The 12298-nt window shown below is 48.7% G+C and overlaps 1 protein-coding gene across 1 annotated transcript in view; it reads right to left on the reverse strand.

The window, feature by feature from the left end:
* The window catches only part of Kif6 (kinesin family member 6), a 301138-nt gene that overhangs the window by 62420 nt on the left and 226420 nt on the right, over positions 1-12298 (reverse strand). Inside the window, exons 14-15 of the mRNA XM_038343786.2 lie at positions 11367-11475; positions 2303-2358 (exon numbers count right to left, since the gene is read on the reverse strand). Of these exons, the coding sequence (XP_038199714.2) occupies positions 2303-2358; positions 11367-11475 (165 nt within the window). The remainder of the gene's footprint in view (positions 1-2302; positions 2359-11366; positions 11476-12298) is intronic.

Raw genomic sequence — 12298 nt, forward strand, 5'->3', positions numbered from 1 at the left:
AATAGAAAGTGTCCAGGAATCTCTAAGGATGAAACGCAAGACAGAGTTGTAGGTCACAATGTCAGAGAAAAACGAAGACAGTGGCCAGGCTAAGTGAAGTTTAAACATATGGGTTTGTTGATCTGTAGTTTCTCTCCGTGGGCCAATTACAAGTGTACTCCATGGCATCTGAGCCTGCCCAGAGCTGGGATGTGGCAGTGCTGGCAGCAGAGCTGAGTCACCACCCCAGCCAAGGCATGGCCCATCTGTGCTGTGCTCCTACCTCTCAGAAACTTTACATATGTGCTCAGGTTTAACCTGCCATGTGAATGGTGCTGTGATGTGGGTTTCGCTGGGGCTGGACTACGAGGGCATTGTTCAGTAGTCGGGCTGGGTCTTCACAGTCTGCTCACCTTGGTCCTCTTGGATCAAGAAGACAGCTGGAAAGGTGGTTGTGAAGCGGGGCACTGGCTTTGTTTTTACATCTCGATTGGCTGCTTTCTTGGTATAACTGGAAGCCGAAATCTCAGCACTGATGTCAATTCTAACCACTGTTTCCTAGGAAATAAAACCCTGGCGTTTCCTTGCCCAGGGCTTCTGATAGCATATCTGAATCCTTTTCGTATTAATCAATGCATATCCAGTCTGGATAGGTCAAGTGTAGTCTTCACCTCCTAACCCCTTTGAGAAAGAGGGGACCTGGATCTGAGAGGTGACATGTGGGATGGGCAGGGCTACTGCTATTCTCTATGACAAAGGCACATTTGCACACCAGACTGGAGAAAGAGATCTGACATGTGCACGTGACTGTGGCCTGGCATGAATACATAGCTGATAATGATAAGGAGAGACTTACCAAAGCTCTGAAAACATTTTAGATATATAAATATCAATGTACTGTTATACACATGTGTTCATTAGACACAAGGTCTAATATGGAGTCTTATCACCACTAAGCTGTTCAAGGCGGGAGAAGCATCAGAGACACCCGACAAAGGCTGCCTTACGGTGAGTCCTCCTTCACTCTGCGGGTGCTGCCAGTTCCCCACCTCTGTCCGCCTCCACCATCGCAGGTTCCCCATCTATCACAGTTCCTTTTCTGTGGCTGTGATAAAAATGTCCCGATCAAAAGCAACTTACGGGAGAGAGGCCTAACTTCATCTCACAATGCCAGGTCACCGTCCGTCACAGAAGGGAGTCCGTGTGACAAGAACTTAAAGTACCAAGTCCCGTCACATCCACAGTCAAGAGCAGAGAGCTGAATGCAAATGCACTTTTTCCTTAGCCCACGTTCTCAGTTCTCACATAGCCCAGAACCTAAGCCTAGAGAGTGGGACCACCCACAGTGGACACCCACTGATGTGATCAAGACAACCCACACACTCACCACACACACATCCACAGACCGCTTGTTTTAGACACTTCCTCATTATGACTCCTTTCCTATCAGATTCTGTAAACCTGAGGATGAAAACCACCCATCACACCCATCTTGGCTCCTGGGCTCCAGATGGGACACAGGGACTCTCGGTGTAGGTATGGCTTAGGGTCAAGCTGCCACAGCTCTTTCTTGTACAGTTACAGAGGGGCACTCAAAGTGGCTTCTGAGGGGCAGATGGGGCAAGAAGGAACCCAGGGACCAGTTGCAAACAGGCAACAGTTGCTTTCTGGAGCACAGAGGCAGAAGGGTCCCCTCTGTGAAGCTGCTCTGTCAGAGAGGTGGGTCTTGGTTGTATTTTGTAGCTTAGGATAGAAGACATTTTCTTCTTTGAAAAAGACTGGAGGCATGTGCGTTTTTAAGTTTGTCTTGTTGCCTTAAGTGCTCCTTTCCAGACAAGCTCACTTGAACGGGGAAGCTCGGCGCTGGGAGAGGAGCACTGGCTCTATCCGGCTCACCTGAGCAGGGAAGCTCAGCGGCTGGGAGAGGAGCACTGGCTCTTCCCGGCTTCCTGGCTGTGGCTTTAAGGATGGTGCTGAAAGCACACGAGGGCCAAAAGTGCCTAGCAGCAGCTCTGAGCAGCGTGGCAGTGCTTCACGACCCTGGAAATACGGGACAGTGCTGTTTCAACTGCACGGCTATGACAGGCTGAGCTACTGCTGAAAAACAGGCAGAAGCGAAACTCTCTCACTGAGGTATGGTGAGCCAGAGAGACACCCGGTACCAGCTCAGGACGGACACACACAAAACACTTCGCTTAGCGTGTTCCACGGCTCCCTGGGCAGGGATGCAAGTGGGACTTTGTGGCTATATGAAGAAGGCACAGCACCACCCAAAGTCCACTGGGAAATGGTAAAAGAAGCATCCAGAATACCATCTGCTTACCAATTTTACTTCTCGTTTGATTTATACTTTCTCCCAGAGCCTTTGCTTCAGAAAATCTGGAGGAAAAACAAAAACAAAAACAAAGAATTTTTAATTTTTGCTAGTCATCCTGAGTTACATTTGAAAAAGGAGGAGACGTCTGAGAGGCTGCAGGGCTGTGATAAAGAAAAGGGAACACTGAAGTAAGCTTGATATGGTGGCCTTGTCAAGAAAGACTGGAATGTGGATGACCACATCTACTGTGAACTATCAGTCTCCCTCACATACAGTCTCCAGTTAGAGCAACGCTGGGCAGCTAAGTGCCACCTGCATGTCCAGAGTACCCTGTAAGCTCGCAGTGCCTACATGGTGGTTCACAACCATCTGTGACTCCAGTTCTGGGGATCCGACACCCTCTCTTGGCTTCTAGGAGCACTGTATACATTGCAAGCATGAGGTGCATATACTTTAAGCAGGTGAAACACCCATACACACAAAATAACAATTAAAAAGTTCTTACATTCAAACCGGGCGGTGGTGGCGCACGCCTTTAATCCCAGCACTGGGGAGGCAGAGGCAGGCGGATCTCTGTGAGTTCGAGGCCAGCCTGGTCTACAAGAACTAGTTCCAGGCCAGGCTCTAAAAAAGCTGCAGAGAAACCCTGTCTCGAAAAACCAAAAAAAAAAAAAAAGTAGCAACTTTAGGCCGGGCGGTGGTGGCGCACGCCTTTAATCCCAGCACTCGGGAGGCAGAGGCAGGCGGATCTCTGTGAGTTCGAGACCAGCCTGGTCTACAAAAGCTAGCTCCAGGGCAGGCTCTAAAGCTGCAGAGAAACCCTGTCTCAAAAAACCAAAAAAAAAAAAAAAAAAAAAAAGTTCTTACATTCATTAACCAATAAATTCAATTTCTGATGCTTTATAGTGCCAGGGTACCAGAATGAAGCATAGTGATAAGGTTTCTCTGCCATAATCTATCAGCCATATGCATTCTTAAATAACATTGCTTTCTTGACACATAATAGTATAGCAGAGGTCAGCCAGCGACGACCAGTCATGAGACAAAGCAGGGCTACTTCCTGGTTTTGTCAATAAAGTTTTATTGGAATGTGTTTACTCATTCATCACCACTTCATCTATGGTGGCTTGTAAGTAAGTTACCACAGCTGAGTAGAGAGGCTGTGACAGGGGCTGTGTGGCTGTGGAGAAAAACACGTCTACTATTTGACCCTTTATAGAAATGTTTGCTGACTCCTGTCACAGATGACTATTAAACCAGATTTTAATAATACAGTTTAAGAGAAAAATTCACACTAACCCCAAACCAGAAATAAATAACATCCTGAAATGCAGATCTGTCTTTTCTCCAGATCATTTTTACAGGGTGAGGTTATAATGTATGCATAAGTACATACACATATATAATAATGTAAATAATATGTAAGATTTTATCCCCTGATAGTTTTCCACTTAGCATTGTAAGTTCTTCCCTATGTCATTAGGAACTCTTATATTTGGTGGGTAAATATTAGTCCACGAGATTGTTGTGCTGGTGCACAGTCAGGGTGCCCCTACATTTCAGTAGCTGTGCTGGTGTGCAGTCAGGGTGCCCCTACATTTCAGCAGCTGTGCTGGTGCACAGTCAGGGTGCCCCTTCATTTCAGCAGCTGTGCTGGTGCACAGTCAGGGTGCCCCTTCATTTCAGCAGCTGTGCTGGTGCACAGTCAGGGTGCCCCTTCATTTCAGCAGCTGTGCTGGTGCACAGTCAGGGTGCCCCTACATTTTCTTTCTTTCTTTCTTTCTTTCTTTCTTTCTTTCTTTCTTTCTTTCTTTCTTTCTTTTTTCTTTTTCTTTTTGTTTTGTTTTTGAGACAGGGTTTCTCTGTGTAGCCCTGGCTGTCCTAGAACTAGCTGTTATAGACCAGGCTGGCCTCGAACTCACAGAGATCCGCCTGCTTCTGCCTCCCGAGTACTGGGATTAAAGGCGTGCACCACTACCGCTTGGTGCCCCTACATTTCAACAGTTTGCTGGTGTGCAGTCAGGGTGCCCCTACATTTCCTAACCGACTTTTATGTGACATCCATGATGAGCCGAACCTTGCACTGAAGAAATAGTACAAGTTATGAACCATGGAAGGAATGGGCGGCTCTTGCGGGGACAAAGGCCATCACACACAGTGTGGGAAGCATGGTGGCAGCAGGGTGACATGGGGTGGTTGCCTGTGTCGTGAAGCAGAGAGACTGTGATGCCTGGCTGGCTTGCTTTTCATTTTCAGTCAGCCCAGGACCCCAGTCCAAGGGATGGTACCACACACAGTCAGAACGGGGGCTTCCTTCCTCAGTTAACACCTACAACAGACACACTGAAGGGTGTGTCTCCTAAGGGACTCCAAGTCCAGCCACAAGGATAATAAAGATGAGCTACCACTCAAGAGTTCATGAAATACTAGTTGATCTCTCACCCCTTCAGCCACGAGAGTAAAGGGGTGACCAAACCCTACCAACAAAACACAACCAACAGCAACTACATCATATATGGACATGGTCCACATTCTACCATGGATACCAACAGCCACTGTTAAAGTTTGTCTAGGAAGGGGTCTATCTATGTGTAGTGCAGTCAAAACACCTTCATGTGGAAGCTGGGAGTGACCTGGATTTTGAAGATACACCGAATTTTAGAAAACTTTTTATTCTAGAAGTTTCTAAACACATATAAAACCGAGCGTGTTAGGCTAACTCCTCTTATTTTATTACCTCAGCCTTCTATTGTCCATCTTAATTCAGCAATCTCTTCTCTCCCTGTCCTCTTTCAACCTCCCCGAAACTCACAGGGTTCCAGAGAAACTCAGTTATTTCATTGTGTGGTCCATAACTCCTTCATCTGTAGAACTGCATTGATAAGTGAGGAGGAGTAAGGGCCAGGATGCCACCAGTGCTCCGTGCTTGCTGGAAAAGACAGTCTGCCATTGCTGTTTCCTGCATCTGTCTGTTTGGCCTGGGACTAAGACAGGGAGTTCCAAGGAAGAGTACTGCATTTTCCTGCAAGGCTGGGTGGCCAAGGACTCCACCCGACTCCCAAAGCTCATTTACGTCTTCTCAGTGAGGGCCTGTCACCCTACAGGAACCAGTGCCGAAGCATCTGGTAAAAGCCAGGCTTCAGCTCAGCAGACCGTCGTGGGAAGTGTGGACTGAAGCCCCATGTGCTGTGTGTATGGATACTGACCACCACCAGGCGGGACAGGATCCTTGTGGGGTATGCTGAGCTAGGAGCTGGGGTCATGCCCTGGAAGCAGTACCCACAGACAATGCAGGTCCAGGGTCATCCTTCTAGCAAAAGAAGCAATGGCTGCAGATGGACGTTAGGGGTTTCAACACTGTGGCCAACTTTCTCATCGTCAGAGGGAATGAGGAGAATTAGGTGACTGAAGTAGACCCTGAGTAGACTTCTGAGAACATTCTTGAGAGACTCCTGTCTTGCCCTTGGTACGTGGTATCCAAAGATATAATTCACTCAGGGCAAAGCAGCTGAGGGGCCCACACCTGGCTACTCCCCACCTCCCAATCACTAGAGAACTCAGCAACCACTCTGACCTAGGGCCAGAGATGGCTCATTCTGAAGCCAAACTTGAGTGATCGTGGCTTGGGAACACAGATTAAAGTTATCCCTGGTTTTATGTTCTAACATGGAAGCAGTTTTATGGACTTTTTAAAAAAATGGTAACAGGACAACGAAAGCTACAAATCAAAGCATTACAAACCAATACCTTGGTGGACACATTAGGGAGGAGGGTTATGGTGGGGCAGAAGACCCGCAGCCATTGGCTCTCCCATTGGTGGAGAGTGGTTTCTATCTGTTTACCGGGATGGCAGGTCTGACCCAGGCATGACAAAAAGCAATGGCGTTTGTTAGGCTGAAGATCGCTCTCACTGCAGCATTCCAGCCCTCCCCATATCACCAAAGCCTTGGTCGTCACTTCCCTGTGAAGACAGTTTCTTTTCAGGAATTCTCACGCACAGTGGGCACATAGAGGCCAGAAGCCTATGCCAAGTGTCTTCTTCCATCACTCGCCACCTTAGTTTTTGAGACAGGGTCTCTTACTGAACCTGGAGCCCACAGATTTTGCTGGGCTGGCTGCCTGGTGAGCTCCAGGGGTCTGCCCAGCTCTGCCTCCTCTCTGTCGGGGTTACAGAGCTAAGCTGTATGCTGAGCTGGCTTTCTTTCTGTATTGCTAGGGACCTGACCCCAACCTCCACATTGTGCAGCAGGTGCTTTGTGGTGATGACAAGCCAGCCTGCCCTCCCTTTGCATTTCTTCTGCAAACCAATGCCCTTTTCCGCTGTCTCCTGTGGTCCCCTCCCGCCTGCTGAGGGCCAGGGAGTCAGCCAAGTCCCCTACCACTCTGCACTTCTTGGAGGCAACAGCAAATCTTAAACAGTGTCCTTGGGTGCTAAGAGTCCTCAAGTCAATTTCAACTAGGCCTTCTCAAACAAAATAGTTCTTTGAGCAGAGGTTTTTTTTTGTGTGTGTGTGTGTGTGTGTGTGTGTGTGTGTGTGTGTGTGTGTGTCCAGCTTCATTTTAAAAACCAGGGGGTTCTGAGAAGATTCTAATCTAGTCTCTGCTCTCAGAGTTTATAATTCTAGTTCAGCAGACAAAGAGCAAATATAAAAATCAAATGGAAAAATAATAAATGTTAAACTTGAAGTCTAACAGGAACAGGGGAGCTCCTATTTGTCACGGGTAGCATTTCCAGATGGTGCTCGCGATTCCCCCCAGCCTACTTCTCCTGTTGCTTGTGCATTGTGATTCTGTTCTGTGCTGGAAGGACCCAGTGGAGTGACTTAGCTCACGTTATTAACGCCTTGACTTCCAATTGCATTTCGTCTCCCTGCTCATTTCCTCTTCTGTTACTCAGTGGGGACTCTGTGTCTGAAGGGTTTGGTTTGTAAGAAGTTTGACACAGAAGAAAAGCTCCCCATGCTTGGCCTGGCCCTGGTATTTACAGAACGTGGGGTCGTCACCTTGCTCCCTATTATATAGTAGGAAGATGACTCAGGCCTCAAAAATGGAGTGATTATGTATAACAATTCTGTTACCCTGGAAAAACCTCCACTGAAGAATGGCTCATATGCTGGAGGCCGACAAAGGGCAAATGCTCTGCTAATGTGACATCTTATTTCTCCCGTCACATGCAGGCAATGGAGCCTCTACAGACCCGCGGGCAGCACTCAGACGTGCTAGAGAGTGGATGCTAGAAATGTATGGAGAACAGGGAACAGTCTCCTACTGGGCAGCATGGGACACAAGGGCCACCCATGTGCCCTCCTGAAACCCCAGACCAGGTCTTAGACCCTGGGGAAGTGGAGAGAATCACGGCGGCTGCCAACAACGCCACCTTTAGGGATGACTGTCTCTTGCTGTGGGCTAGAGCTTAGTTTGGCGTCAGGCAAATGCAGTCTCAACAGGATGACTCACCAAAACCATCCACCACAGAGTTGACAGATGTGAAACAGAGTGAGGTGGAGACCAGCCCAGTGGGTCCTGGACGCTGGGATATTAGAAGGTGAAGGCACTGGAGCAAATATTTGGAAGGGATCAGGATTACTTGAGTATTTCTATGTCAGTGCCCCAGGGAAGTCACTCCTCTGAGCATCTGGGGATTTATTTTTGTCTTCCGTTGGGGACACTGGTTTTTATAAAAAGATGTTTTCTCTCAGTCTCTGTTGTAGGCACCTGTGCGTGTGACCGGATGTGTACATGCACAAGCATGGAAGGCACACCTCTGGATAAGCTGCGAGGATAGTTCCAGAGAGGTTAACTGAGGAGGGAAGTTCCTCCCTCCAAGCCGACAGCATCTTCGAGCAGGTGGCCTAGGTTTGAAGAGGTCCTGGAAAAAGGCAACATGTGTGGCTGCCGCTGACAATCGTCTGCGATGCTAGACTCCCGCTTCTTCTGCCCTCCAGCATGGACGCACTTCCAACCACTCTGTGGCAGCTCCAGGCTGTGGGCGTGGACCAGGGCTGCTGAGTCACCTGGCTTTGGTAACTGGATTCTCAGCCTCCTCAGTGTGCAGATGGCCCCTGCTGGACTCCCAGACTGTATCCGGTACCCAGTCTAACAATTCCCCTTTGTAGTAACATTCAGTCCATTTGCTGTGTTCCTGCAGAGAACCCTTCTGGCACAATCTCTACCAACTGAATAGTCTCTGCAACAGGGAATAAGAGTGGAGGTCCAGAGAGAAGGTGGGGCTCCAGGTGCTACCCTACGGCCTCTTGGCATAGAGCAGCTCCTTAGTGACTTCGATTATATTAACCTAACAGACATAGAATTACCCTTTTAGAATGGCTGGTCTCCGGCCTTCCCACTAGATCTGTTTATCTCAGAGCGCCGTGTGAGGCATGCTAGTTCCTTCGCACAATGGCCAAGAAGAAGATGGAAGCGCCGAGCACTGGCCACCATGGGCAAACAAGATGTGCTTCGAGTAAAATTCTAACGGCTGCTTCGGTTATCAGAGCTCTGCTGACTGGATTCAGGACAGTTTTGTATGGAGAAGTCTCTGAGAGACCACACACGCTTGCCCTGGTAAGCCATGACTCACCTCCCCATCAGATGCAAGCCCAAGCCAGCCAGGAGCCAGGATGGTTTCAGAGAAGGAAAAATTAAGTATGTCTTCTGTGTTGGTGGCTTTTAAATCTGGGTACACAAATATCAGCAGTGTGTGTGTGCAGGCATGGACTGGAAACAGCTTCAGGTATCATTCCATTAGCATTGCCGCCTTGTTTTTTGAAATAAGGTCTCTCATTGGCATGGAACTTGCCTAGTAAGCTGGGCTAGTGGCTACTAAGCTCCATGAACCCACAGTCTCCACCTCCTCAGCTCTGGTATTATAAACATCGTCCTCTGTGCCACCATGCTCAGCTTTCATTATTACTATTATTATCATCATTGTTTTAGTTAATGTGGGGTCTGGGGATTGAACTCACACTCCCATTCTTGCATGGCAAGCACCTAACTGGCAGAACTGTCTTCCAAAAATCTTATTCATTGTTTTAAGGGACTCCTCCCAAGGCTCTGAACATCAAAGTTCCTGAACACTGTGGCTCAGTGGTTTCCAGATCAGGTTGTTAGTGGAATCCATTTACAGAAAAAGGATGCTCAGGCTACACCTAGTTACATGAGTGTCTGGGGAGTCTCACCCAGGCTTTACTGTGTTTGGTCTTTCCTTGGGTCACTAGGAATTCATGACTGTGAGCTGGCAAAGTAGCCTCAAAGCTCAGTGGAGAACTTTCTTAGAGGAGGAAGCAGTTGCCATCTAGTTGACAATCTTGTTTCCAGATACCCAGGAAGGTGGCCTGCTCTACCACATCCCATTGGCTGTATCAGGAACGCTACCACATCCCATTGGCTGTATCAGGAACGCGTGGCATGCAGGGGAGCAGAAGCCTCAGCCGGTTTGAAATCCCTCTGGTCTCAGATGCTAAAGTCAAAGTCAGTGTGTGTGTCCATGATTTTAGGAGAGTCTTGGGCTCTTCTCAGGCTCACGCTGCACCTACCTCGCCTGATTTTGGTCATTGATTGCTACTTAGCTCCCCACTTCCTGCTTCTGTTCTTTATGTGTATGTGCATGTGTGTGTATGTTGGATTGAGTGCCTGTGTGTGTGGGGTTGGAGGACACCAGGTGTCCTGCTCAATCAGTCTCCATGTTATTCCTTTGAGATAACATCTCTCCCTGAAATAGAGCTGTGCTGGTAGCCAGGAAGCTTCTGGAATCTTCATGTTTCCACCCCGACAGCACTGGAGTGAGAGGCACTCATGTGGCCAAGTCCAGAACTTTACATGGGCGCTGGGATCTGCAATCAGGCCTCGTGCTTAAAGTAGCAATCACTCTTAGCCAGTGAGTCATCTGTCTCCCCCTCCCACCCCACCGCAGACCTCCATTTGTAGGGTACACTCAGGTGGCTATTTTTGGACGAAGGTCTCTGGTTTCAGGCTAGTCCATCCGTAAGTTTTTGGAACTGTATGCCTTCCTAGTGTTGTGCTTTTAAGATCTATCCTTGTTGATATGCAAGTATCCAGTCCATCACCCCACCACCACTACATACCGCTTCCTAATCCATGGACTTTCTGTTATATCACGGAACCCAGAGTATGCTCAACTACCCCAGCTACCACAGTGCAGCCATGAAAGTCCTATATGCCCTTCCAGGAGCCCAGGGGAAATATTTACCCCAAAATAAAGTTGACAGGTCACAAGGTGCACACACCTCTCTGGACTGAGAGGGTCTGGACTACTCTCCAGAGTTCTGGATATAAATTGCATTACTGGGTTCATGCAGAGCGCTGAGATCTGCTCCCACCCTGGGGAAGCAGCTATCGGTCTGGGTTTATTCCTTGGTCCATCCCAGTCAAGTCTCTCATCCCTCCATGTAGCAGCTATGTTAAACCTTCATCTATCTCCCCATGCCTTTCATCTACTTGAACTCTTGATTCTACCAAAAATATGGAGGACCTAGGAATGCAATTTGGTCTATACATTTAAAAATGTGTATGTGTAGACTAGAGACCAATTCCATTGTTCTTCTATTACTTTTTTTTTTGAGATGCTAAACCTGAAACTCATTTATTTATTAGATTGACTACCATCAAACTCCAGAGAACCTTCTCTTTCTTTCTGTCTTCCCAGTGCTGGGATCACAAGCACGAGGTGCTAGTGATTGAATCTCAGGTCCCCACGGGTACACAGCAAGCTCTCTACCCACTGAGCCATAGCCCAGCTTGCCTAGTTCTCCCCTGAAGATGATGAAGACATTTAAGAGTCCCAGGCTCGTGAGAACGCATTCAAAGTCAGCACTGTCCATGGGGCTAATGCTGGCAGTGGCAGAGCCCCACCCACACCCAGCTAACCAGTAGTTCTGGGATAGTAAAGCTCACACAGGAAGGAGGACAGGGTGCACACTGGGAAATGTGAAATTGTAGACCTTAGACCTTCCTTGCAGACACTAGGCTGGGTAGTTAGAAGGACAGTATAGGAAGTCTCTGGACTGACCTGCCTAAGCCTGTGGGAGGCTGCTCTCTGGCCAGATCTTACCTCTGCTTCAGAATCTGTCTGTTGTCATCGATGGTGACACTGTCTGCATGGTCCCTCTTGAAAATTTCAAAAGCCTCCTGGCGTCCCAGTGACATCTCCTCTCTCATCCCTGTTTGGAGACACAGTGGGTGACCTCAGTCATATCATCACAGTTCAGACCATAGAGCTGGCCTTTGCAGAGAGGCTGTGGCCAGACAGGTGGGGCCTGACCAGAGACTGTGCCTGCGAGGCCGCAGGACTCAAGGGTGGGGGTGGGGCCTGAAGTGCCTGGTCAGAGGAAATGAGAAGCAGGCCTCCAAGCCCCAGATGGCGAGCACATCTGTGAGTCTACTTCCTGCCATCCCTTGGTGGCACAGCTCTTCCTGGTTTCCCCTTACGTCCCATCTGGGTCGTTAAATTCCTCTCTGAATTTCCAGGCATTTCGTAACACAAATTAGAGTCCAGATGAAAGCTACAGAATCTAGAAAGTTCTGCTCTTAGCGTCTAGCTTCTGTTTAACGATCCAGCCTTACTTCCTGTGGCTGGTGAAGAGGGTCCTGGTCCTTAGCCAGGAGTTAGTTATATGCTTTACTCCAAAGCCCAAGGTGGGAGGTCCCTAGTTCCTGTTCAGCTCCAATACCCCAATTTGCCACTGCCACTTGCAGGCCAGCCCTCACTGCCTGGATCTGCTCTCAGCCCAGCCTCAGAAAGGAGCCCTTTCAGAGGGGATGGGTGGCTTATCATGCCAGCCTCCCCCCCAACAGCCTCCCACGCTGAGCAGCCTCCAATGCAGGCGTCTACCTGGGTTTCTGGGAAACCTGTTACAGCTCGGTTTTGGAGAAGGCTACAGGCCTTTGTCTTTTGAGACAGGATCTCACGTAGCTCGGGCTGACCTTGATCATGCTACACAGCCAAGGATCACCACACACTCCTGACCCTCTTGCCTCTATCCC

Source organism: Arvicola amphibius, chromosome 9, assembly GCF_903992535.2.
Source record: "Arvicola amphibius chromosome 9, mArvAmp1.2, whole genome shotgun sequence".
Classification (NCBI taxonomy): Eukaryota; Metazoa; Chordata; class Mammalia; order Rodentia; family Cricetidae; genus Arvicola; species Arvicola amphibius.